Here is a 27,740-nt window from a genome sequence, read left to right as displayed (position 1 = left end):
TGCAGGTTGGGTATGGCAAAACTTTTAGGGTGATTTTAACCACTTCCGGTTGCTTCAGGAAGCTTAGAATCAACACAAGGAGACCTCATAGTGGCCTGATGGATTTTCATCGAAGACAGGTTCATAAGGCATTCATAACCCACATAGGCTTCAGATTGAATTTAGAAGAAAAGGCAATGTATTCCTATGGGGAGAGATGTCAATGTAAACTGTGAGATTAAAAAAAAAATGTTTTCATTAAGGGTTAATGCCACATGGTCAAGGTTAGGCTTGCACAGATCGTCAATTGTGCTTCTAACACTAACGGTTCTCTCTCTACTTTTTTTCACGGTCGCTGCGCTCAGACCGAGCGAGCTACGGTCTAGCAGGGCATCTCGTTGAACTCGGCACAGCCTAGAGATTATGGTAATGCCATTGCCGGCTCTGTGTGTCTTTAAAGCACCGCACTGTGTCACTCCATCCTTGCTGTGTGTGTGTGTGCGTGAGAGCTTTTCTTTGACATCTGTTTGGAGAAATGCGACCTGCCCGAATGCATAGTGCCAAATAAAGTTTGGTGGAGGAGGAATAATGGTCTGGTGCCGTTGTTCATGGTTCGGGCCCCTTAATTCCAGTGAAGGCAAATCTTAACGCTACTGCATACAATGACATTGTAGACGATTCTGTGCTTCCAACTTTGAGTTTGTGGAAGGCCCTTTCCTGTTTCAGCATGACAATCCCCCCGTGCAGGTTTATACATAAATTGTTTTTTGAGATTGGTGTGGAAGAACTTGACTGGCCTGCACAGAGCCCTGACCTCAACCCCATCAAATTATTTTGGGATGAATCGGAACGCCAACTACGATTCAGGCCTAATCGCCTAAAATCAGTGCCCGACCTCATTAATGCTGTTGTGGCTGAATGGAAGCACGTCCCCCACAGCAATGTTCTGACATCTAGTGCAAGGCCTTCCCAGAAGACTTGAGGTAGTTATAACAAAAGGGGGGACCAACTCCATGATTTTGGAATGAGATGTTTAACGAGCAGGTGACCACATACTTTGTCATGTGGTGTGTTTTAGTTATAAAATGATCTAGTTAGCAAATTATAGGCTGAACATTTACTTACCCCACTAAAGTTATTAATTTAACTTCTTGGATGTCCTGTTCACAGAGGGCAATGATGTGAATCACCCACACATTCTAGCTAATACTGTACTGACCATGTTCAGGCAAGTTTCCTCCCTGCCTCCAAATATTGGTATAAATGTGAAGTACCCTAACCACTAATAGATCAGTCTGTCCCTGAAAGATCAGATGGCATCAACATGTAACAAAACCAGGGAATACGAATCATCTTTCATCCTACAAGTTCTAATACAACATTTACTCATGTAAAGATGAAGAGCATGTCCTTTATTTTACAGGATGATATAATGCATGAAGCAAACAATGGAATGATTTAGTGAAATGTGACGATGTAGACTCAGTCAAGGGGTCTTTCATCCCTCTGTGGTCTGGAACAATTCTTCAGACTCAGAGTAGCATGGTTCTGATTGTGGACTCTGCTGAACTCCTGTATATATTGGAGTGACATGTCGATCTCTTTGGAGGACCAAAGCCGCCATAATTATAATTAAATTAGAAGAGATGAAGAGATGTCATGACAGAGGGACACAGGAAGAAGAGAGATCGTGATACAGAAAGACAGGAAGAAGAGAGATCATGATACAGAAATCAGTTTAGCATCTTGTAAAGAAAGCATAAAGAGGTCCAAGGTAGGAAGCAAGAGTAGTGATGTGTTGGAGTTTAAAGTGGGGATGGTGTTGGATGAGACCACAGGGCCTCATTTACACCTTGGTGGAACAGTTGATAGCAGTGCCTGGTGGAGTCTCAGTACCCGGGATCTTCTGTCCAGAACTGGTCACACACCAACAGTAACCTACCAGAAAGACATGTTAATAACCTGTTAAATATATAATATTTACACATTTTACTGTAACATATTGAATTGTCACGTTCAACTCAATTGGAGCATTTATAGTGTGTGTGTGTGTGTGTGTGTGTGTGTGTGTGTGTGTTTTAACCTGTAGAGCCCCAACATTGCTCAGGGGTGTATGGTCCATTGGCGTCACACGTTGGGATGTAGGCTCCAACTAGGTCATGTGGCACGGCATCTCTAGCAATCTCACATGGGGTCATGGGTCGAATCACATCATCTGGACACACAGGTAACATACATTGTAATGTGGACATAACATAACAATGATGGATATACATTCTGGAATCATGGACTGCATCCTATATGGGACCCTGTTCCCCTTTGGGCCCTGGTCAGGAGACTGCATCCTATATGGGACCCTGTTCCCCTTTGGGCCCTGGTCAGGAGACTGCATCCTATATGGGACCCTGTTCCCCGAAGGGCCCTGGTCAGGAGACTGCATCCTATATGGGACCCTGTTCCCCTTTGGGCCCTGGTCAGGAGACTGCATCCTATATGGGACCCTGTTCCCATTTGGGCCCTGGTCACGAGACTGCATCCTATATGGGACCCTGTTCCCCGAAGGGCCCTGGTCAGGAGACTGCATCCTATATGGGACCCTGTTCCCCTTTGGGCCCTGGTCAGGAGACTGCATCCTATATGGGACCCTGTTCCCCTTTGGGCCCTGGTCAGGAGACTGCATCCTAAATGGGACCCTGTTCCCTTTTGGGCCCTGGTCAGGAGACTGCATCCTATATGGGACACTGTTCCCCTATTGGCCCTGGTCAGGAGACTTCATCCTATATTGGACCCTGTTCCCCTTTGGGCCCTGGTCAGGAGACTGCATCCTATATGGGACCCTGTTCCCCTATGGGCCCTTGTCAGGAGACTGCATCCTATATGGGACACTGTTCCCCTATTGGCCCTGGTCAGGAGACTGCATCCTATAAGGGACCCTGTTCCCCGAAGGGCCCTGGTCAGGAGAAGGGCCCTGGTCAGGAGAAGGGCCCTGGTCAGGAGAAGGGCCCTGATCAGGAGAAGGGCCCTATACGGAATAGGAAGTCATTTCAGATGTACATTTCTGAAATCTTCAGTTGTTGCTTCACTCCTTCAGAGATCTTCAAAGGTCTTCACTGGGTCTCTCTCTCTCTCTCCTGCCTGTGAGTTAAATTCTCCCTCCTCTCCTTTTTAAGGACCCGTCCAGTCAGAACCCTCCCCCTGGAACCCCGCACGGAGAGTTGGAGGTACGAAATGGCGGCGAGTAGTTCAGAAAAAATTCAGGAAATTAAGAATGAGTTGGTGAAGCAACAGCTGTTCAGGATTGAGAACAATATAGCTGTCAGTTCTTATGGTATGTAGCGGGAGGATGAGGGTTAATGACCTGAATGGTCGGAAGTGGAAAAACACAGGAAGAAGAGAGATCATGACACAGAAAGAAGAGAGATACTGACACAGGAAGAAGAGAGATCATGACACAGAAAGAAGAGAGATAATGACACAGGAAGAAGAGAGATCTTGACACAGGAAGAAGAGAGATAATGACACAGGAAGAAGAGAGATCATGACACAGAAAGAAGAGAGATAATGACACAGGAAGAAGAGATAATGACACAGGAAGAAGAGAGATAATGACACAGGAAGAAGAGAGATAATGACACAGGAAGAAGAGAGACAATGACACAGGAAGAAGAGAGATCATGACACAGGAAGAAGAGAGATCATGATACAGAAATCAGTTTAGCATCTTGTAAAGAAAGCATAAAGAGATCCAAGGTAGGAAGCAAGAGTAGTGATGTGTTGGAGTTTAAAGTGGTGATGGTGTTGGATGAGACCACAGGGCCTCACTTACTCTGGGTGGAACAGATGATTCTAGGAGTGACTGGTGGAGTCTCAGTACCCGGGATCTTCTGTCCAGAACTGGTCACACACCAACAGTAACCTACCAGAAAGACATGTTAATAACCTGTTAAATATATAATATTTACACATTTTACTGTAACATACTGAATTGTCACGTTCAACTGAATTGGAGCATTTATGGTGTGTGTGTGTGTGTGTGTGTGCGTTTTTTAACCTGTAGAGCTCCAACATTGCTCAGGGGTGTATCGTCCAGTGTTGTCACACGTGGGGACGTAGACTCCAGGCCTGACGTTTTTCAAAGCATTTTCTCTATCAATCTCACAGGGGGTCTTGGGTCGTATCATACCATCTAAACACACAGATAACATTATTTGTAACGATGACATTACATAGTAGAACATACATTGCTGGACAAACATCCTGGAAGCTCTGGCTGGATCTGGAATCTTGGGTTGAGTCCCCTATGGGCCCATGTTCCCCTGTGGGCCCCTTTTCTCCTAGGGGCCCCTGTTCCCCTAGGGGCCCCTGTTCCCCTATTGGGCCCCTGTTCCCCTACTGGGCCCCTGTTCCCCTATTGGGCCCCTGTTCCCCTATTGGGCCCTGTTCCCCTATGGGGCCCTGTTCCCCTATGGGCCCTGTTCCCCTATGGGCCCTGTTCCCCTATGGGACCCTGTTCCCCTATGGGCCCTATGGGTGATGGTGTTGGATGAGACCACAGGGCCTCACTTACTCTGGGTGGAACATCTGATTGGAGGAGTGCCTGGTGGAGACTCAGTACCCGGGATCTTCTGTCCAGAACTGGTCACACACCAACAGTAACCTACCAGAAAGACATGTTAATAACCTGTTAAATATATAATATTTACACATTTTACTGTAACATATTGAATTGTCACGTTCAACTCAATTGGAGCATTTCTAGTGTGTGTGTGTGTGTGTGTGTGTGTGTGTGTGTGTGTGTGTGTGTTTTTTAACCTGTAGAGCCCCAACATTGCTCAGGGGTGTATTGTCCAGCAGCGTCACACGTGGGGATGTAGGCTCCAACTATGCCATGTGGCACGGCATCTCTAGCAATCTCACATGGGGTCTTGGGTCGTATCGAATCATCTGGACACACAGATAACATACATTGTAATGTGGACATAAAATAACAATGATGGATATACATTCTGGAATCATGGACTGTGTTCTATATGGGACCCTGTTCCCCGAAGGGCCCTGGTCAGGAGACTGCATCCTATATGGGACCCTGTTCCCCTTTGGGCCCTGGTCAGGAGACTGCATCCTATATGGGACCCTGTTCCCCGAAGGGCCCTGGTCAGGAGACTGCATCCTATACTGGACCCTGTTCCCTGAAGGGCCCTGGTCAGGAGACTGCATCCTATAAGGGACCCTGTTCCCCGAAGGGCCCTGGTCAGGAGACTGCATCCTATAAGGGACCCTGTTCCCCTATTGGCAATGGTCAGGAGACTGAATCCCCTATGGGACCCTGTTCCCCTTTGGGCCCTGGTCAGGAGACTGCATCCTATATGGGACCCTGTTCCCCGAAGGGCCCTGGTCAGGAGACTGCATCCTATATGGGACCCTGTTCCCCGAAGGGCCCTGGTCACGAGACTGCATCCTATATGGGACCCTGTTCCCTTTTGGGCCCTGGTCAGGAGACTGCATCCTATATGCCTATATGGGACCCTGTTCCCCGAAGGGCCCTGGTCAGGAGACTGCATCCTATATGCCTATATGGGACCCTGTTCCCCTATTGGCCCTGGTCAGGAGACTACATCCTATATGGGACCCTGTTCCCCTATGGGACCCTGATCCCCTATGGGACCCTGTTCCCCTTTGGGCCCTGGTCAGGAGACTGCATCCTATATGGGACCATGTTCCCCGAAGGGCCCTGGTCAGGAGACTGCATCCTATATGGGACCCTGTTCCCCTATTGGCCCTGGTCAGGAGACTGCATCCTATATGGGACCCTGTTCCCTGAAGGGCCCTGGTCAAGCGACTGCATCCTATATGGGACCCTGTTCCCCGAAGGGCCCTGGTCAGGAGACTACATCCTATATGGGCCCCTGTTCCCCGAAGGGCCCTGGTCAGGAGACTGCATCCTATATGGGACCCTGTTCCCTGAAGGGCCCTGATCAGGAGACTGCATCCTATATGGGACCCTGTTCCCAAAGGGCCCTGGTCAGGAGACTGCATCCTATATGGGACCCTGTTCCCCGAAGGGCCCTGGTCAGGAGACTGCATCCTATATGGGACCCTGTTCCCTGAAGGGCCCTGGTCAGGAGAAGGGCCCTGGTCAGGAGAAGGGCCCTGATCAGGAGAAGGGCCCTATACGGAATAGGAAGTCATTTCAGATGTACATTTATGAAATCTTCAGTTGTTGCTTCACTCCTTCAGAGATCTTCAAAGCTCTTCACTGGGTCTCTCTCTGTCCTGCCTGTGAGTTAAATTCTCCCTCCTCTCCTTTTTAACTTCTTGACCATACTTGAGACGCAGACGTCTCAAGTATGCCCCTGGAAATTCAAATGCGCTACGCTAAATGCTAAATGTACTCGTTACAACTCAATCTTTGATCAAAATTCACAAGCAGGGTATTGAATTAAAGCTACACTCGTTGTGAACCTAGCCAGCAAGTCAGATTTTTAAAATGCTTTTCGGCGAAAGCATGAGAAGCTATTATCTGATAGCATGCACCCCCCAAAATGCCAGCTCGACACGTAAACAACAGATTTTGCGGTAGCCGGCGCTACCCAAAACGCAGAAATAAAATATAAAACATTCATTACCTTTGACAAGCTTCTTTCTTGGCACTCCTATATGCCCCATAAACATCACTATTGGGTCTTTTTTTCGTTTAAATCGGTCCATATATACCCAAAATAGCTTAGTATGGGATCTGTGTCATTCAGAAAAAATCATCGTTTTTAAACGCTGCGTAATTTTTTAAAATTAAAAAAGTAGACGATAAACTTTCACAAAACACTTCGAAATCCTTTTGTAATCCAACTTTAGGTATTAGTAAACGTTTATAATCTATCAAAATGATTACAGGGCGATGTCTTTTCAATAGGTCTTCACTTGCAAAAACAATGCCATCTGATATCTCCCTCAACTGCATCCGGGTGAAGACTGGGAAAATGGAGGTCAGATAGAAGGATTTTCCAACAATTAATTCAATTGAAAATTAGGACAATGGCGCCATCGTGCGGAATGTGTATGAATTGCAGGCAGGTCGCCATTAAATTCTGTTCTCTTTTAATAACTGGTGGAAGTGACTTATGGAAATTTTTTTTAGCTTTCAGAGAGCAGTTTTTCTTGCGTTTTTCAATGAAACACACGATCTGTTATAGTCACAGCCGTGATTTAACCAGTTTTATAAACTTCAGAGTGTTTTCTATCCACACATACTAATCATATGCATATACTATATTCCTGGCATGAGTAGCAGGACGCTGAAAAGTTGCGCGATTTTTAACAGAATTTTCGAAAAAGGAAGGGGTAGAAGTAAGAGGTTTTAAGGACCCGTCCAGTCAGAACCCTCCCCCTGGAACCCCGCCCGGAGAGTTGGAGGTACGAAATGAAAAATTCAGGAAATTAAGAATGAGTTGGTGAAGCAACAGCTGTTCAGGATTGAGAACAATATAGCTGTCAGTTCTTATGGTATGTAGCGGGAGGATGAGGGTTAATGACCTGAATGGTCGGAAGTGGAAAAACACAGGAAGAAGAGAGATCATGACACAGAAAGAAGAGAGATATTGACACAGGAAGAAGAGAGATCATGATACAGAAATCAGTTTAGCATCTTTTAAAGAAAGCATAAAGAGATCCAAGGTAGGAAGCAAGAGTAGTGATGTGTTGGAGTTTAAAGTGGTGATGGTGTTGGATGAGACCACAGGGCCTCACTTACTCAGGGTGGAACAGTTGAATCTAGGAGTGCCTGGTTTAGTCTCAGTACCCGGGATCTTCTGTCCAGAACTGGTCACACACCAACAGTAACCTACCAGAAAGACATGTTAATAACCTGTTAAATATATAATATTTACACATTTTACTGTAACACATTGAATTGTCAAGTTAAACTGAATTGGAGCATTTATGGTGTGTGTGGTAACCTGTAGAGCCTGAACATTGCTCAGGGGTGTATTGTCCATCGTTGTCACACGTGGGGACGTAGACTCCAGGCCTGACGTTTTTCAAAGCATTTTCTCTATCAATCTCACAGGGTGTCTTGGGTCGTATCATACCATCTAAACACACAGATAACATTATTTGTAACGATGACATTACATAGTAGAACATACATTGCTGGACAAGCATCCTGGAAGCTCTGGCTGGATCTGGAATCTTGGGTTGAGTCCCCTATGGGCCCCTGTTCCCCTGTGGGCCCCTGTTCCCCTAGGGGCCCCTGTTCCCCTATTGGGCCCCTGTTCCCCTACTGGGCCCCTGTTCCCCTACTGGGCCCCTATTCCCCTACTGGGCCCCTGTTCCCCTACTGGGCCCCTGTTCCCCTATGGGCCCTGTTCCCCTATGGGCCCTGTTCCCCTATGGGCCCTATGGGTGATGGTGTTGGATGAGACCACAGGGCCTCACTTACTCTGGGTGGAACATCTGATTGGAGGAGTGCCTGGTGGAGACTCAGTACCCGGGATCTTCTGTCCAGTACTGGTCACACACCAACAGTAACCTACCAGAAAGACATGTTAATAACCTGTTAAATATAAATAATATTTACACATTTTACTGTAACATCTTGAATTGTCATGTTCCACTCAATTGGAGCATTTATAGTGTGTGTGTGTGTGTGTGTGTGTGTGTGTTTTTTAACCTGTAGAGCCCCAACATTGCTCAGGGGTGTATTGTCCAGCAGCGTCACACGTGGGGATGTAGGCTCCAACTATGCCATGTGGCACGGCATCTCTAGCAATCTCACATGGGGTCTTGGGTCGTATCGCATCATCTGGACACACAGGTAACATACATTGTAATGTGGACATAAAATAACAATGATGGATATACATTCTGGAATCATGGACTGTGTTCTATATGGGACCCTGTTCCCCGAAGGGCCCTGGTCAGGAGACTGCATCCTATATGGGACCCTGTTCCCCTTTGGGCCCTGGTCAGGAGACTGCATCCTATATGGGACCCTGTTCCCCGAAGGGCCCTGGTCAGGAGACTGCATCCTATACTGGACCCTGTTCCCTGAAGGGCCCTGGTCAGGAGACTGCATCCTATAAGGGACCCTGTTCCCCGAAGGGCCCTGGTCAGGAGACTGCATCCTCTATGGGACCCTGTTCCCCGAAGGGCCCTGGTCACGAGACTGCATCCTATATGGTACCCTGTTCCCTTTTGGGCCCTGGTCAGGAGACTGCACCCTATATGCCTATATGGGACCCTGTTCCCCGAAGGGCCCTGGTCAGGAGACTGCATCCTATATGCCTATATGGGACCCTGTTCCCCTATTGGCCCTGGTCAGGAGACTACATCCTATATGGGACCCTGTTCCCCTATGGGACCCTGATCCCCTATGGGACCCTGTTCCCCTTTGGGCCCTGGTCAGGAGACTGCATCCTATATGGGACCATGTTCCCCGAAGGGCCCTGGTCAGGAGACTGCATCATATATGGGACCCTGTTCCCCTATTGGCCCTGGTCAGGAGACTGCATCCTATATGGGACCCTGTTCCCTGAAGGGCCCTGGTCAAGCGACTGCATCCTATATGGGACCCTGTTCCCCGAAGGGCCCTGGTCAGGAGACTGCATCCTATATGGGCCCCTGTTCCCCGAAGGGCCCTGGTCAGGAGACTGCATCCTATATGGGACCCTGTTCCCTGAAGGGCCCTGATCAGGAGACTGCATCCTATATGGGACCCTGTTCCCAAAGGGCCCTGGTCATGAGACTGCATCCTATATGGGACCCTGTTCCCCGAAGGGCCCTGGTCAGGAGACTGCATCCTATATGGGACCCTGTTCCCTGAAGGGCCCTGGTCAGTAGACTGCATCCTATATGGGACCCTGTTCCCTGAAGGGCCCTGGTCAGGAGAAGGGCCCTGGTCAGGAGAAGGGCCCTGATCAGGAGAAGGGCCCTGGTCAGGAGATGTGCCCTGGTCAGGAGAAGTGCCCTGGTCAGGAGAAGTGCCCTGATCAGGAGAAGGGCCCTGATCAGGAGAAGGGCCCTATACGGAATAGGAAGTCATTTCAGATGTACATTTCTGAAATCTTCAGTTGTTGCTTCACTCCTTCAGAGTTCTTCAAAGCTCTTCACTGGGTCTCTCTCTGTCCTGCCTGTGAGTTAAATTCTCCCTCCTCTCCTTTTTAAGGACCCGTCCAGTCAGAACCCTCCCCCTGGAACCCCGCACGGAGAGTTGGAGGTACGAAATGGCGGCGAGTAGTTCAGAAAAAATTCAGGAAATTAAGAATGAGTTGGTGAAGCAACAGCTGTGCAGGATTGAGAACAATATAGCTGTCAGTTCTTATGGTATGTAGCGGGAGGATGAGGGTTAATGACCTGAATGGTCGGAAGTGGAAAAACACAGGAAGAAGAGAGATCATGACACAGAAAGAAGAGAGATCATGACACAGGAAGAAGAGATAATGGCACAGGAAGAAGAGAGATAATGGCACAGGAAGAAGAGAGATAATGACACAGGAAGAAGAGAGATAATGACACAGGAAGAAGAGAGATAATGACACAGGAAGAATAGAGATAATGACACAGGAAGAAGAGAGATAATGACACAGGAAGAAGAGAGATAATGACACAGGAGGAAGAGAGATCATGATACAGAAATCAGTTTAGCATCTTGTAAAGAAAGCATAAAGAGATCCAAGGTAGGAAGCAAGAGTAGTGATGTGTTGGAGTTTAAAGTGGTGATGGTGTTGGATGAGACCACAGGGCCTCACTTACTCTGGGTGGAACAGATGATTCTAGGAGTGCCTGGTGGAGTCTCAGTACCCGGGATCTTCTGTCCAGAACTGGTCACACACCAACAGTAACCTACCAGAAAGACATGTTAATAACCTGTTAATATAAATAATATTTACACATTTTACTGTAACATATTGAATTGTCATGTTCAACTCAATTGGAGCATTTATAGTTTGTGTGTGTGTGTGTGTGTGTGTGTGTGTGTGTGTGTGTGTGTGTGTGTGTGTGTGTGTGTGTGTGTGTGTGTGTGTGTGTGTGTGTGTGTGTGTGTGTGTGTGTGTGTGTGTGTGTGTGTGTTTTAACCTGTAGAGCCCCAACATTGCTCCAGGGTGTATCGTCCATTGGCGTCACACGTGGGGATGTAGGCTCCAACTAGGTCATGTGGCACTGCATCTCTAGCAATCTCACATGGGGTCTTGGGTCGTATTGTACCATCTGGACACACAGGTAACATACATTGTAATGTGGACATAAAATAACAATGATGGATATACATTCTGGAATCATGGACTGTGTTCTATATGGGACCCTGTTCCCCGAAGGGCCCTGGTCAGGAGACTGCATCCTATATGGGACCCTGTTCCCCTTTGGGCCCTGGTCAGGAGACTGCTTCCTATATGGGACCCTGTTCCCCTTTGGGACCCTGTTCCCCTTTGGGCCCTGGTCAGGAGACTGCATCCTATATGGGACCCTGTTCCCCGAAGGGCCCTGGTCAGGAGACTGCATCCTATATGGGACACTGTTCCCCGAAGGGCCCTGGTCAGGAGACTGCTTCCTATATGGGACCCTGTTCCCCGAAGGGCCCTGGTCAGGAGACTGCATCCTATATGGGACCCTGTTCCCCTTTGGGCCCTGGTCAGGAGACTGCTTCCTATATGGGACCCTGTTCCCCTTTGGGACCCTGTTCCCCTTTGGGCCCTGGTCAGGAGACTGCATCCTATATGGGACCCTGTTCCCCGAAGGGCCCTGGTCAGGAGACTGCATCCTATATGGGACCCTGTTCCCCGAAGGGCCCTGGTCAGGAGACTGCATCCTATATGGGACCCTGTTCCCCTAAGGGCCCTGGTCAGGAGACTGCATCCTTTATGGGACCCTGTTCCCCTATGGGCCCTGGTCAGGAGACTGCATCCTATATGGGACCCTGTTCCCCAAAGAGCCCTGGTCAGGAGACTGCATCCTACATAGGACCCTGTTCCCCGAAGGGCCCTGGTCAGGAGACTGCATCCTATAAGGGACCCTGTTCCCCTTTGGGCCCTGGTCAGGAGACTGCATCCTACATGGGACCCTGTTCCCCGAAGGGCCCTGGTCAGGAGAAGGGCCCTGGTCAGGAGAAGGGCCCTGGTCAGGAGAAGTACCATGATCAGGAGAAGGGCCCTGATCAGGAGAAGGGCCCTATACAGAATAGGAAGCCATTTCAGATGTACATTTCTGAAATCTTCAGTTGTTGCTTCACTCCTTCAGAGATCTTCAAAGGTCTTCACTGGGTCTCTCTCTGTCCTACCTGTGAGTTAAATTCTCCCTCCTCTCCTTTTTAAGGACCCGTCCAGTCAGAACCCTCCCCCTGGAACCCCGCACGGAGAGTTGGAGGTACGAAATGGCGGCGAGTAGTTCAGAAAAAATGCAGGAAATTAAGAATGAGTTGGTGAAGCAACAGCTGTGCAGGATTGACAACAATATAGCTGTCAGTTCTGATGGTATGTAGCGGGAGGATGAGGGTTAATGACCTGAATGGTCGGAAGTGGAAAAACACAGGAAGAAGAGAGATCATGACACAGAAAGAAGAGAGATACTGACACAGGAAGAAGAGAGATCATGATACAGAAATCAGTTTAGCATCTTTTAAAGAAAGCATAAAGAGATCCAAGGTAGGAAGCAAGAGTAGTGATGTGTTGGAGTTTAAAGTGGTGATGGTGTTGGATGAGACCACAGGGCCTCACTTACTCTGGGTGGAACAGTTGAATCTAGGAGTGCCTGGTTTAGTCTCAGTACCCGGGATCTTCTGTCCAGAACTGGTCACACACCAACAGTAACCTACCAGAAAGACATGTTAATAACCTGTTAAATATATAATATTTACACATTTTACTGTAACACATTGAATTGTCAAGTTAAACTGAATTGGAGCATTTATAGTGTGTGTGTGTGTGTGTGTGTGTGTGTGTGTGTGTGTGTGTGTGTGTGTGTGTGTGTGTGTGTGTGTGTGTGTGTGTGTGTGTGTGTGTGTGTGTGTGTGTGTGTGTGTGTGTGTGTGTGTTTTAACCTGTAGAGCCCCAACATTGCTTAGGGGTGTATCGTCCAGCAGCGTCACACGTGGGGATGTAGGCTCCAACTAGGTCATGTGGCACGGCATCTCTTGCAATCTCACATGGGGTCTTGGGTCGTATCATAGTATCTGGAAACAGGTAACATTATCTGTAATGTGGACATAACATTGCAGGACAATATACATTTCTGGACATACATTCTGGAATCTTGGGGTGCGTCCCATATGGGCCCTATTCAGAAGTAGTTTATACGGAATAGGGTTCCATTTCAGATGATACCTAGGTACTTCATGGCTAAATATTCATTCTGCTACTTGTTTAAAACGCCTGTGGAGTCAAATTCCAGTTTAGTAGAAGAGCTGAAGAAACTAAGACTGGAAATTGTATCAGTGTTATTGCCTGATAGTTGCTAGACAATCCAATCATACATCCAGTTGAATGATCAAACCATTCATATCAGAATACCTCAGTCCAGCATCTAGATATACATCTCTGGAACTAGAGGAGTGTCAGGTAGCCTGCGGTTAGAGAGTTGGGCCAGTAGTTCAAATCAGTGAGATGACAAGTTGATATATCTGTCTATATGTAAGGCACAACCTTCATTTCTCCAGTGTCAAGGTTGATAATGGCTGACCTCTCAGAGAGTGTCCCATGGAGAACGGGTTATGAATAAAAACGCATTTCCAATTCACACCTGCATATTAATACCTACATGTGTGAATTAGGTGTGTTATGTTTAATTAAGATGTTGGTGAGTAAGTGTGAGGTATGTCACGCTTACCTCCTTGAGCAAAAGCCGTGCTGACAAGCAGAATGATGGTCAATATCGCCATGGTTATAGTCTCCTGTGAGAGAGAAAGAGAGATTAGTTGAGCATTTTAAAGCATCTGGAATGGCTGTGGGTACTAGAGGAGAGGTTAAAGAAACCCACTATTAGGTACAAAACTGAAATAACAGCCAAAGCAGCATTTTCTAAACCCAGTCCTGAGGACCCCAAGAAGAAGTATGGGCAACACGGTGCTACTAGTCTTCTGATGTAACTCAGGTATCACTTCTTCAACCACATACAATAGATTAGCCTGGCACCATTGACGAGGGCCTAGAATGCACTACATAGGGAATGGGAAGCATTTTAGACCGTCAGAGACTACCCATTTACTGCTCTTAAAATCAGGGGGCCACTTCACAAAAATGGTACTGGGAGACACCCAGTGAATCCCTTGGAAGAGTGCAGATGGTGAGAGTGCATCATTATTTAATAGACTATCTGCATCTCCAATGTTACCTAAATGTTATGTGCCCTTGTCAAACGTAGTGCACTATGTAGTTGTGCCATTTTTGTGGAGTGACCCCTGAATTTAAGAGTGTAGACTAATAGTTACCTTTGCAGTAAATGGGCAGTCTCTGACTATCTATAATGCTTCCCATTCCCTATGTAGTGCATTGTTGGCCCTGATCAACGGTAGTTCACTACACAAGGAGTGAGGAGCCATTTGGGAAGGATACATATTCCTGTGAAGTGAACTGAGTTTTAATATTAATAATTAATACGCAGGTGTGATTTGGAAATGCGTTTCTATTCATTATCGGTTCCCCATGGGACACCCTCTGAGAGGTCCGCCATTATCAACCTTGACACTGGAGAAATTAAGGTTGTGCCTTGCTGATGGGCACATAGACAGATATGTCAACTTGTCACCTCACTGATTTGAGCTACTGACCCAACTCTCTAACCGCAGGCTACCTGCCACTCCTCTAGTTCCAGAGATGTATATCTAGATGCTGGACTGAGGTATGAATGGTTTGATCATTCAACTGGATGTATGATTGGATTGTCTAGCAACTATCAGGAAATAACACTGATACAATTTCCAGTCTTAGTTTCATCAGCTCTTCTACAAAACACAGAACCAGAATTGACTGCACAGGGCTTTTAAACAACTTCAATATTTAGCCAGGAAGCTCTGATTTAAACTACTGGCCCAACTCTCAAACAGCGTCCAGAAATGTATATAGTCCTGAAATGTTATGTCCACATTACAATGCATGTTACCTGTGTCCAGATGCTATGATACGACCAAAGACCCCATGTGAGGATGCTAGAGATGCCACTTTAAATGGCTCAATTGGAGCCTACATCCTCCACGTGTGACGACAATGGACAATAAACCCCTGAGCAATGTTGGGGCTCTACAGGTTACCACACACACCATAAATGCTCCAATTCAGTTTAACGTGACAATTCAATATGTTACAGTAAAATGTATATTTGTGTACCTGTTGTATTATGTAACAGGTTATTAACATGTCTCTTTCTGGTAGGTTACTGTTGGTGTGTGACCACTACTGGACAGAAGATCCAGGGTACTGAGACTCCACCAGGCACTGCTATCACCTGTTCCACCAAGGTGTGTATATACATACTCATTCACTAAATGTTACTACTTTGCAGCTAGTTATTGCTGTGTATTTCTTCCTAATTGTAGATGAAAGGCGTTGGAAGTAAGATGTAGAAGACGGACAGTTTACTGTACTACAGGAACGGTTTCACATCCCATACAAATAAATACATGAAGGAATCCAGAGATTAAAGTGTTGATTTACTTACGTTATTGTTGGTGTGATATGTTTCATTTCTGGGAAATGGAGGAAGGAGTAGGACTGTTATGGTGACTGTTACAGGAAATGAAGACAGTCAAATGCCATGTTAGGCTTCTCCAAGCTCTGGTGATGGTCATTAGTAGTCTACCACACTTGGTAGACTGCTTGGTACTGAGCACTATTGTCCCTCTAATCACGCTGACATCAACTCTGATTGGTGGAAATCAGAAAGATGGACAGCTGAGAAGGGAGTTGCGGGGTTTAGTCACGTGCACAGTCAAGGCCTCAATGCCTATGGATTTGGGTCCACTTCATGTTCATACCAATATTTGGAGGCGGGGACGGAACTTGCCAGAAAATGAACGTGGTCAGTACAGTATTAGCTAGCTAGAATGTGTGGGTGATACACATCATTGCTCTGTGTGAACAGGACATCCAAGAAGTTAAATTAATAACTTTAGTGGGGTAAATGTTCAGCCTATAATTTCCTAACTAGGTAATTTTATAACTAAAACACACCACATGACAAAGTGGTCACCTGCTCATCAAATACCTACTTGTCTTTTTTAAAACTGGTCTACCTTCAGACGAGTCTTGTGAGGCTTGTTGGTGCAGCAAAACAACCGCCATATTGTCTGATGTGGGGTCATATTTGTGTGTCTTGATGGTGGTCATATTTATGTCTATTGAATGTTCTGGGATTTTCACCCTCATTATTCCCAAAAGATCTCAATGATGTAAGGGAACAAATGCAAATGTTGCAAATGCAACACGTCAACATCCAAAAGCAAAACGTAGATTTTTATCACCCCCTTAAAGTGCTTTCTGGACTTTTTTTTTTGTCAATTACACATGTAAGAACTGTATGAGTATACTTTTGTCCAATTTTATTATCATTTTTAATTACTTGCGCATATGGCATGTTTGGTCCATTTGCAATATGATTTCATAGGAAGTCAAGTCACTTTTTGGCCAAATGCAATATGAAAGATTGGAAAATGCCAAATCAGGATGTTATATCCATTTACCATCACAAATTTGGCATGCTCAAAAATACTGCAGGAAAGAGATTGACTGGCCTGATGAACTCGGGATGGCTGGGCAGTCATAGTTGTTCCTTTCCATCGCTCGTTAGGGTTGATTTCAGAATGTCACTTTGGTGATGGTACCTCACTGTTTAAACATATTGCAAATGGACAAGTCACCAGCAAGTCACCATCCATCAGTCAATTAGATATCATTCTGACAACTGATACAAACTTACACCAACCCCACTTTTTCCAACTCGTTTAGTAGCCAACTATCACATACTTCAGAGCTGGCCTGAAATTCACGACGCCTTCTGTTCAAACATAACAAAAACGTAAAACACCTAGTTACAGTCTAGCTGCGGGTACAGTTCTGATATGTGTAGGCCTAGCTGAGGAGACCCAGAATCCCAAGTTTCGGCTCAATAGGTCATTTGGTGCCTGAGCAAGACCCTAATTGGTGCTGAAAATCCACTTTTTTCCATGACTTGCTACGGGGTCCTTGAATGAGCTATCGGACAAACGTTGGGGTCCGTCTATATGGGCTGAGGCGGTCGCAATGCACCTAGTCTTGCGACTCTGGGACATTTCTAAACGTCGTCATTTTCGTGAGGCAAAAATGAATTGAAGTTATTGGAAATGTGCGAGGCTGTTTCTCGGTCCGAGAACCTTCTAGTGCGTGGTGAGTTACGTGGCTCTATCGACCTGAGGTCTAGAACAGGTTTCAGAACTCTAGGTCTGACGATTATTTTTTAGCGCTAACAAAGCTAACTATTGCAGGCACTGTCTGTCTCTACGCACCCCAATATGTCCCTCCTTCCAAGCTGTGTGTGTGATTTAGTTTTTCTTAAAACATTTATGGGAAAAATGACTGATTTACAGTTCATGGGGGTTGCCTAATCACACATATGAAGTTTTGGAAAGATCTGACTTTTTTAACCCTTTGAAACAGCCCCTGTGACACCAAGTATGGCACTTCCGGTTGGCACAGGAAGCTATAGGTAACCACATATCCTCATTGTGGTATGCCTTTACAGAATCCTGAGTTGTAAGTCTTTATGTTAAGAACTGACTTATTTAGGGAGTGTTTAGTGAGTGTGTGTTATTTCAGAAAATCACTGAAATCTCGCAGAGCTCCGAAGCACACTTTAAAAAGATTCGTATGACCACGCTTCAACTGGATCTTTAACTGTTAAAAAAATATATATATTTTTGAACATCACCAATTTGACATTGTACGGTTTATCGGGACAGCGGAAAAATGACCAAAATTTGATTATTTTATCAAACGGAAACCGAATGTCCGCGAGAGTTCGTTTGATGCCTTCCCTGCCGCACGGCCCGACGCCGTCCGCGAATTTTACAAACGTTTTCGGACGTCTAGAAAGGGACTGTACATTTGCAATATGGACTTTCTCTCAAACCATATGGCGAATGTCAAAATGTTCCCTTAAGGTATGAAATGCCTATTTATGTTGTAAATGTGAACATGAATTAATGCTGCCACTTTAGACTCCTCTTGTTTTATTCTTGTACGGAACCCAATGATTTATGAGAACTTAATTGATAGGTCGATGTCCTCTGTGTGATTTGTGTCTTGTTTGACACATCACCTACACACTTTATTAGAATACTTATGAAATGCAGTTATTTTTGGTAACACTTTTTTCTCTCATACTCCAACCCCATTGGATGCATTGAACGGATGTGGGTGGAGCCATGTCTACATAGAGGTGCAGGTTGTGAACACTGAAAGCTCTGACGAAGGCTTTGAGGCTGATACCTACAGCTTTAGAGCAGTGAGACTAGCAAGAATAGTGTTCTTCATCTTACTCAACTGTAACCATGCACCTGCAACAAAGATAACTCAGATGTGAGAGTGCCTCTTCAATCCTAGTCAGGGTGCGCTCTAAAAATGTGGGGTTCAACTGGAGTTGTAAAGTTCTGTTCTTTAAAACCATACAGTTCTTGGAACTGAAAATGGCCCTCAAAAGGTTATTCTAAGAACCCTGTAAAAGGTGGGAGTCATCAAGGAACCTCCTTAGCTGGTGGGGGTTCTTGCAGGAACCTACCTGCCCAACAAACATTTAGATTTGAAAGGACAGTAGCAGGTGCTTAACTTCTTAAGGGGCAGTGAGTTGCTTGGATGAAAGGTGCACAGAGGTGCCCATATTAAACTGCTTGCTTCTCAGTCCCAGTTACTAATATATGCATATGATTTTTTCACATTGGATAGAAAACACTTTGAAGTTTCTAAAACCGTTTGAATGATGTTTGTGAGTATAACAGAACTCATATGGCAGGCAAAAACCTGAAATGTTCAACCAAAATTCTATTGAAATCACAGCGAGATATGGATGTTTGCACTTCCTACGGCTTCCACTAGATGTCAACAGTCTGTAGAACTTTGTCTGATGCCTCTACTGTCAAGGGGGGCCAAATGAGAGGAGAATCAGAATCAGTCAGGTCTGCCATGACCTGACCATGCGCGTTCACATGAGTGTGAGCTCTTTTCCATCGCTCATCTGAAGTCCATGTAATTCTCAGATTGGAACTTTATTCAGGATTTATGTTAACATTCTAAAGATTGATTCAATACATCGTTTGACATGTTTCTGACTGTTACGGAACTTTTGGACATTTCGTCAGCCTTTAGTGAACGCGCTTCATGCTAACAAAAGTAGCTACTTGGACATAACCGAACAAAACAAACATTTCTTGTGGGAGTCCTGGGAGTGCATTCCGACGAAGATCAGCAAAGGTAAGTGAAGATTTGAGTTTTGTTGACTGCACAATTTGGCAGTGAACTGTATGGCTTCCTTTTGTGGCTGAACCCTGTTTTCAGATGATTGAATATTGTGTTTTGCTGTAAAGCTTTTTGAAATCTGACAAAGCGGTTGCATTAAGAACAAGTGTCTCTTTAGTTCTATGTAAAACATGTATCTTTCATCAAAGTTGATGACTATTTGTTATTTGACTTGGTTCTCTGCAATTTCTCTGGATATTTGAGGCATTTCTGAACATGGTGCCAATGTAGAGGTTTTTGTATATAAATATTAACTTTATCGAACAAAACATTTGTATTGTGTAACATGAAGTCCTGAGTGCCATCTGATGAAGATCAAAGGTTAGTGATTCATTTTATCCCTTTCTGCTTTTTGTGACTCCGGTCTTTGGCTGAAAAAAGGACTGATTTTGCAGTGGCCTAACAATCGTTTGTTGTGATTTCGCTGAAAAGCCTATTTGAAATCGCACACTTTAGTGGGATTAACAAGATTACCTTTAAAATGGTATGAGACACATGTTTGAGGAATTTTAATTGTGAGATGTTTGAATTTGGCGCCCTGCACTGTCACTGGCTGTTGTCATATCGATCCAGTTACCGGGATTTCAGCCATAAGACATTTTAACTGAAAAATGGAAAGATCAAGGTGAGGTTTGTCCTTTGGATGATCTAAGTATTGTTTGATACCATCTATTTTCACAATCTTAACAGAAAATATTCACAATTCAATGGATAATCATGAGGTACGATAAGGTTAGCTGTATTGCGTGCCAAAGACTGAACTGCTCTCTTGTATGCAGGTATACAGACGAGGAATGTCAATTGGTATGTTATGCAGATCGCATTTACCATCCACCTCCTTTACCTCTTCAATTACTACCACCTGGGCCTCTACGTTATGGACAAAGTATTCAAACTATTAGCAAAAGTTGTCACCACAAAAACCAAGGTATGAAATCTGAGCTTGTTTTGTTTATCAGTATAATTCAAATGTTCAGAGAGCAGCAACACGCCAGATATAAAACATTGGACCTGAAGCTCCGCTGGCGTTTCACCTCATTTTTTTCTTCAAGGATCACTGCCAAGGGGGTTCTCTGATGATAGGGGTTCCCCCTAGTTACAATTTGAAGAAACCCTAAAAGGATACTCCAGGAACCTGCGCCTGAGTGGCACAGCAGTCAAAGACACTGCATCTCAGCACAAGAGGCTTCACTACAGTTCATGGTTCAACTCCAGCACATTCAGCTGTGATTGAGTCCGGTAGCACCATCCGGAGTAGGTTGTCATAATAAACATGAAAGTTCCTAGGTCATTGTAAACCACCTCTTTAGAGGCATAATGACCTCAGTTATTTAAAACAAACATTTGTAGACAAAATAACTTCATGACAGGTTAAACATGTCTTTTGAACCTTCAGTATCCTAAACACACTGCGTCACTTCATGTCTACATTTACATAAAGTAAAGCACAATGACAGTTATGTCCTGGTGGCACTTGTAACATCAAGGTTGTGGGTTTGAGTCCCACAGAGGACCAGTAAGAGTACTAACTACAACGCATCATTCCTGTTCAATAACTCATGAGACAAAATAGTGTACACATTTTATTGGCTGCAAACAATTCCACATTTGTGTAGTAACTGAAACTTCATTTAACAGCAACAAAGTATTTTGACGTTACCGTGAGGTATTAAGGGTGCAGACACTACAGAATAGCATTGCTACTTCTAATGTATAGTCTGGCGGAGAGGCAGGAGTCTCAGGGAGCACACCGAGGGAAAGCTCCTTCCACATAGAGCATTGTTCCAGCGCTTCTGACCTGAAGATGAAACAGAACCGAAAAACTCAGCTGTACAGACAGTAGGAAAGTCCACAGGAGACATTCATTAGTTAAATTAACTAGGAGTAAGTTTAATTTGATGACTGGATCAGTGAATGATACTGGGTTTACTGTACCTCCAAAGTTGATATGAAGACAAGTCTCTCTGGCACCAGCACCAGGCCTTCCTTCAGCCCAGTTCTGGTGATCAAAGTCGTAGCCATCACTCCAGAACCAATGCCTGTCCTGAAAGGGGGGGGGGGGGGGGGGGGTTCAGAATAAACTCAATGTACAGCTATAGCTACTCCAAAACCCCTCCTACTGGGACTGTTGCTTGTGTAAAGAACCTACAGTCTACTTCTCACATTTGCAATCATCCCGATGCCTTTCAAAGACTATAACAAGTCTACAACTTTTGAAGCTAGAAACCCCATACACATGGTTACAAGACTGTATGTAATAGATTACATCTATACTTAACTAGAACCATTTTACAGATGTATAAAAGCATCCCACGGAAGTTAACAATTAAATACATTGACGTTATTTAGTAGATTCATCTAGCATGACCTACAGGATCAATTAGGTTAAGGGTTTTGCTCAAGGGCACGTCAGATTTCTCAGTGAGCTCTGGGATTCAAACTAGCAGCCTTGACTTTATTGGGGTCCACACAAAATAGACAACTCAGACAGAACTACATAACAGGTAGCCTAAATGCCACAACACACTATTTTTTTAACGAGGTTTGCTGTTCACTTGAGCAAGATGAGATGGAGTTTCTTGCAATAATGGTTCTATATAACACTGTAGGGTTAATGATCCCACCTTAACAGAATAAAATCCGCCAATCCAGGTAGGAGGGAAACCAACAGTCTTGACCAAGACCAACGTCTGTAGAAATTGGTCCTCCTCGGAGCTGTGCACAGATGCCAGGTTTGCGCCAAGGTACTTCACAACGTTGGGTACAGACACCAGTTGATCACCAAGGGACACACAGTACCGCTAGAGAAGTATTAATTTAACTAGGCAAGTCAGTTAAGAAAAGTATTATGTACAATGACAGCCAAGCAGTAGATGGAACAAAGACATTTCATGTATTAGTCAGCCTTGCTGAGAATTTGTCTTCTGGACTCAACCAAATATTGACCATCGCAACTAATTCCTTTTTAAAACTCTTCAAGATACTAGTTTATCTCAGTCTTAAGCCATGTCCGGTGGGTTCCAGTATACAGGAGGCACGACTCCACATTAAATCTTCAAAATGTATAGAAAATTCCCATCTTAAAGGGAAGTTCAGTATTTCACATCAGTCATGTGTTGCAGTTTAAGAAAGTATCACCTAAGGTAATGTCAAAGAGCTAATTTCAACTACACTTCCCCTTCAAAGTCACAGTAGATGGTAAGGGTGATACCTCTGCTTCAGGCCAGCTCCTTGTAGTCTTTACAAACATTAAACAGCGTGATCCATATTTGGTCCAACCGGAAGGACACAAGTCTTCTTCTAGCAATGAATCTGTGAAGAGAAGTTACATGTGGCTTTAAAGGCTAGTGGAGAACGATCTACAAAACAGAGCTACAGTATTATTTGTTGATCAGTCAGTCACCTCTGCTACAATAAACATACAGAACGAGTCAAGAAAAGTAGACTCTTACTTGCATCTCCCAGAGCAAAGGCAGCACTGAGAAGCAGAAGACTGGTCAACATGGTCATGGAGTCTCCTGAGAGAAACAGAGTGAAGCCATCATAACCAGATTCAATGAGAACTTCAGTGTAAATACAATCTAGTTTAGACACTACCCAGCTAAATATGGCTGCCAATGTTTTGTTCTGGCTTTGCACATCCATGTGTCCTCTATTTCATATTTTCTTGTTCACTGAGACACAGTGCAACAGGCAACCAATCAGAACAGTCTACAGGATTATAGATGGAAGACACATTCTGCTAGCAGGAACCATCATTATACGACGTCTCATCTCACAAGCTGTAACACTTCCCTTACAGTTCAATTAAAGGTCTAATACTGGGCCAGCTACACCATAACAATACACATGCTAGGATGAACAGGATATTACACCCCAATGCAGGAAGTTAAAACCCTAGAAAAGTTACAATAGCAGGAACTTACTTTAGCCAATCAACAACAGGAACTATAAAGGAACTGGGACACCACAAATGCTGAACAAATCCAAGTAGAACAAGCTGCTTATATACCAGAAGAATGGAAGAGGAATTGGTGATTAGCAGAGTGAGTTCAGGTGTGGTGAGTTTGCAGGAAAGGGGCGTGTCTAGAGGGTAATTGGGAGTTTGTGGAATTAGCATTATCCTTCAAAACAAGTGCACTACATTTGTTCAGAGCAACATATTCACTATGGGCTCTGGTCAAAAGTAGTGCACTTCATAGGGAATAGAGGGCTATTTGGGATACATGCACATACAGTATTAGATGAACAGATGTTGAAATGTCACTTTCTGAAATCCTGCTGTGAGTTGAGTGCTACGTCTCCCTCTTCTCCTTTTTAAGGACCCATCCAGTCAGACCTCTCCCTCCTCTCCTTTTTAAGGACCCATCCAGTCAGACCTCTCCCTCCTCTCCTTTTTAAGGACCCATCCAGTCAGACCTCTCCCTCTCGAGTTTTGTGAGCAGGTTGGTGGAGATGGCGGAAGCAAAAGTGTCATTTGAAGTTGAAAGCAGGTTGAGTACAGTTAGCAAGAAAGATAAGTGGAGAACAGTGAACTCCAAGAATGGAACAAAAACGGGTTCAAATTGTTGTGGAAAGTTAGTCTGATTAATCGTTGTTTGTTGGGGTACGTGATGTCATCACATAACTATAAATCTTCAATCGTTTAATTATATAAGCAAAGTGATTTATTTAGACTTTTATTATGCTCACTGCATGCAATTTTTTTAAATCAAATATAAAAATAGTTTTTTGCATGACAGGGATTCTCGTGACTTTCAAGAATGCCGGAAATGCTTCACCTTGCTTTTCTGGTAGGCTCGATGCAGGATTCACCATACAATTATTTCAGACATACAATGCAGTTCCACCATGGCACGGACCATGATGATACCTTGGTGCAGACCATGATGATACCTTGGTGCAGACCATGATGATACCTTGGTGCAGACCATGATGATACCTTGGTGCAGACCATGATAATACCTTGGTGCAGACCATGATGATACCTTGGCACAGACCATGATGATACCTTGGTGCAGACCATGATGATACCTTGGTGCAGACCATGGTGATACCTTGGTGCAGACCATGGTGATACCTTGGTGCAGACCTTGGTGATACCTTGGCACCTACCATGGTGATACCTTGGTGCAGACCATGGTGATACCTTGGCGCAGATGATGGTGATAGCTTGGTGCAGACCATGATGATACCTTGGTGCAGACCATGGTGATACCTTGGTGCAGACCATGATGATACCTTGGTGCAGACCATGATGATACCTTGGTGCAGACCATGATGATACCTTGGTGCAGACCATGATGATACCTTGGTGCAGACCATGATGATACCTTGGTGCAGACCATGATGATACCTTGGTGCACACCATGATGATACCTTGGTGCAGACCATGATGATACCTTGGTGCAGACCATGATGATACCTTGGTGCAGAGCATGATGATACCTTGGTGCAGACCATGATGATACCTTGGTGCAGAGCATGATGATACCTTGGTGCAGACCATGATGATACCTTGGTGCAGACCATGGTGATACCTTGGTGCAGACCATGATGATACCTTGGTGCAGACCATGATGATACCTTGGCGCAGACCATGGTGATACCTTGGTGCAGAGCATGATGATACCTTGGTGCAGACCATGATGATACCTTGGTGCAGAGCATGATGATACCTTGGCACAGACCATGATGATACCTTGGTGCAGAGCATGATGATACCTTGGTGCAGACCATGATGATACCTTGGTGCAGAGCATGATGATACCTTGGTGCAGACCATGATGATACCTTGGTGCAGACCATGATGATACCTTGGTGCAGACCATGATGATACCTTGGTGCAGACCATGATGATACCTTGGTGCAGAGCATGATGATACCTTGGTGCAGACCATGATGATACCTTGGTGCAGACCATGATGATACCTTGGTGCAGACCATGATGATACCTTGGTGCAGAGCATGATGATACCTTGGTGCAGACCATGATGATACCTTGGTGCAGACCATGATGATACCTTGGTGCAGACCATGATGATACCTTGGTGCAGACCATGATGATACCTTGGTGCAGACCATGATGATACCTTGGTGCAGACCATGATGATACCTTGGTGCAGACCATGATGATACCTTGGTGCAGACCATGATGATACCTTGGTGCAGACCATGATGATACCTTGGTGCAGACCATGATGATACCTTGGTGCAGACCATGATGATACCTTGGTACAGACCATGATGATACCTTGGTGCAGACCATGATGATACCTTGGTGCAGACCATGATGATACCTTGGTACAGACCATGATGATACCTTGGTGCAGACCATGATGATACCTTGGTGCAGACCATGATGATACCTTGGTGCAGACCATGATGATACCTTGGTGCAGACCATGATGATACCTTGGTGCAGACCATGATGATACCTTGGTGCAGACCATGATGATACCTTGGTGCAGACCATGATGATACCTTGGTGCAGACCATGATGATACCTTGGTGCAGACCATGATGATACCTTGGTGCAGACCATGATGATACCTTGGTGCAGACCTTGGTGATACCTTGGTGCAGACCATGATGATACCTTGGTACAGACCATGATGATACCTTGGTGCAGACCATGATGATACCTTGGTGCAGACCATGATGATACCTTGGTGCAGACCATGATGATACCTTGGTGCAGACCTTGGTGATACCTTGGTGCAGACCATGATGATACCTTGGTGCAGACCATGATGATACCTTGGTACAGACCATGATGATACCTTGGTGCAGACCTTGGTGATACCTTGGTGCAGATGATGGTGATATGTTTTTTTTTGAGGGGTAAAGTTTTTTTACCTCCAGTTGTTTTTAATCGACAGAATCTCACTGTAGCAGACAATTGTTACATCTATTTTCTGTGCAAACTTTCTAAATGTTGACAACAACAACAAAAAAAATCACTGGACAAGTTAATGGGTACATAGTTACTGTATTAAAGCTGAAGGTCTGGAGGAGAGAGAGAGTGAAAGTAGGACCAGGGTTTGTGTTAGGACAAGAGGAGGAGAGAGAGTTATGGGAGAGATGAGAGGAGGGAGGAGTGAAGGGAAGAGAGGAGAGGTTAGGGGAGGAGAGGAGAGGAGGAGGGGAGAGTCGAGAGGTTAGGGGAGGAGAGAAGGAGGGGAGAGGTTAGGGGACGAGAGAAGGAGGGAGAGGTTAGGGTATGAGAGGAGGAGGGGAGAGAGGTATGGGAGAGGGGAGAGGTTAGAGGAGGAGAGGAGGAGGGGAGAGGTTAGGGTATGAAAGGAGGAGTGGAATAACTGAATGGAATAACTGATTTATTTTGTCAATGATCTTTTTGTCAATGATGATAATATGTCATCTTAAAGTGGAAGAACAGGGAAGACATCCTCCTCCCTCATGTAGTACCCTTCCTGCAGGCTCATCCTAACTACCCTCCAGCTTGACAAAGCCACCAGCCATACTGCACAGAACGAGTGTGATTTCCTGCAATACAGGAATGTCAGTATTCTGCCATGGCCAACGAGGAACCCGGATCTCAATCCCATTGAGCACGCCTGGGACATGTTGGATCGGAGGGTAAGGGCAAATCTGGTGCAGTCCATGAGGAGGAGATGCACTGCAGTACTTAATGCAGCTGGTGGCCACACCAGATACTGACTGTTACTTTTGATTTTGACCCCCCCTCCTTTGTTCAGGTACACATTATTCCATTTCTGTTAGTTACATGTCTGTGGAACTTGTTCAGTTTATGTCTCAGTTGTTGGATCTTGTTTTGTTCATACCAAAATGTACACATGTTGAGTTTGCTGAAAATAAACGCATTTGACAGTGAGAGGATGTTTATTTTTTTGCTGAGTTTATATGTAACATGTTTTTAACTTGTCCATTTCTGGTAGGTTACTGTTGGCGTGTGTCCAGTACTGGACAGAAGATCCCGGGTACTGAGACTCCACCAAGATCAACTGTTTCACCAAGGTACACAGTCACTCATTCGCTAAATGTTAGTCCTTTGCAGCAGATTCTAAATGTTGTTTTTGTCTGTAATTGTAGATGAAAGCAGTTGGAACGAAGATGTTGAAAAGACACAGTTGTCTTTACTGTACTACAGGAACTGATTCACGTTCCATTAAAAATAAATGAAGAAATCCAGAGATTAAACTGTCGATTTTACTTTCTTTATTGTCGTTTTGATAGGCTGAACAATTCATCTGAACCTGTCCATTTCTGGGAGATGGAGGAAGGAGTTGGACTCTTTTAAATTTTTAAGACAAC

The 27,740-nt window shown here is 45.0% G+C and overlaps 2 protein-coding genes across 3 annotated transcripts; both read right to left on the bottom strand.

The window, feature by feature from the left end:
• Positions 1-1,370: 1,370 nt before the first annotated feature.
• On the bottom strand, positions 1,371-15,668 carry LOC149980731 (thyroglobulin-like). 2 transcript variants are annotated; one of them, XM_090183382.1, is made up of 16 exons: positions 15,619-15,667; positions 13,792-13,855; positions 13,007-13,138; positions 12,688-12,777; positions 11,050-11,181; positions 10,726-10,815; positions 8,645-8,776; positions 8,414-8,503; positions 7,932-8,066; positions 7,727-7,816; positions 4,792-4,923; positions 4,547-4,636; positions 4,031-4,165; positions 3,806-3,895; positions 2,063-2,194; positions 1,371-1,917 (listed from the first exon to the last, which is right to left on the bottom strand). In XM_090183382.1, exons 2-16 carry the CDS (start codon positions 13,841-13,843, stop codon positions 1,826-1,828), a joined length of 1,614 nt encoding a protein of 537 aa, XP_090039508.1. In that variant the 5' UTR covers positions 13,844-13,855; positions 15,619-15,667; the 3' UTR covers positions 1,371-1,825. The 2 variants fall into 2 exon arrangements, with proteins under 2 accessions (XP_090039508.1, XP_090039509.1); XM_090183383.1 differs by lacking the exons at positions 7,932-8,066; positions 8,414-8,503 and having other exon boundaries at positions 15,619-15,668.
• A 5,354-nt stretch (positions 15,669-21,022) lies between these two features.
• Positions 21,023-23,442, bottom strand: LOC110531335 (ladderlectin-like). Its single transcript, XM_090183384.1, has 6 exons — positions 23,372-23,442; positions 22,898-22,963; positions 22,657-22,757; positions 22,070-22,246; positions 21,381-21,489; positions 21,023-21,243 (listed from the first exon to the last, which is right to left on the bottom strand). Exons 2-6 carry the CDS (start codon positions 22,953-22,955, stop codon positions 21,152-21,154), a joined length of 537 nt encoding a protein of 178 aa, XP_090039510.1. The 5' UTR covers positions 22,956-22,963; positions 23,372-23,442; the 3' UTR covers positions 21,023-21,151.
• Between the last annotated feature and the right edge of the window lie 4,298 nt (positions 23,443-27,740).

The sequence above is a fragment of the Oncorhynchus mykiss genome, chromosome 9 (genome assembly GCF_057628025.1).
Source record: "Oncorhynchus mykiss isolate SJ-2025 chromosome 9, ASM5762802v1, whole genome shotgun sequence".
NCBI lineage: Eukaryota > Metazoa > Chordata > Actinopteri > Salmoniformes > Salmonidae > Oncorhynchus > Oncorhynchus mykiss.
This window is presented reverse-complemented; position numbering and strand designations above follow the sequence as displayed.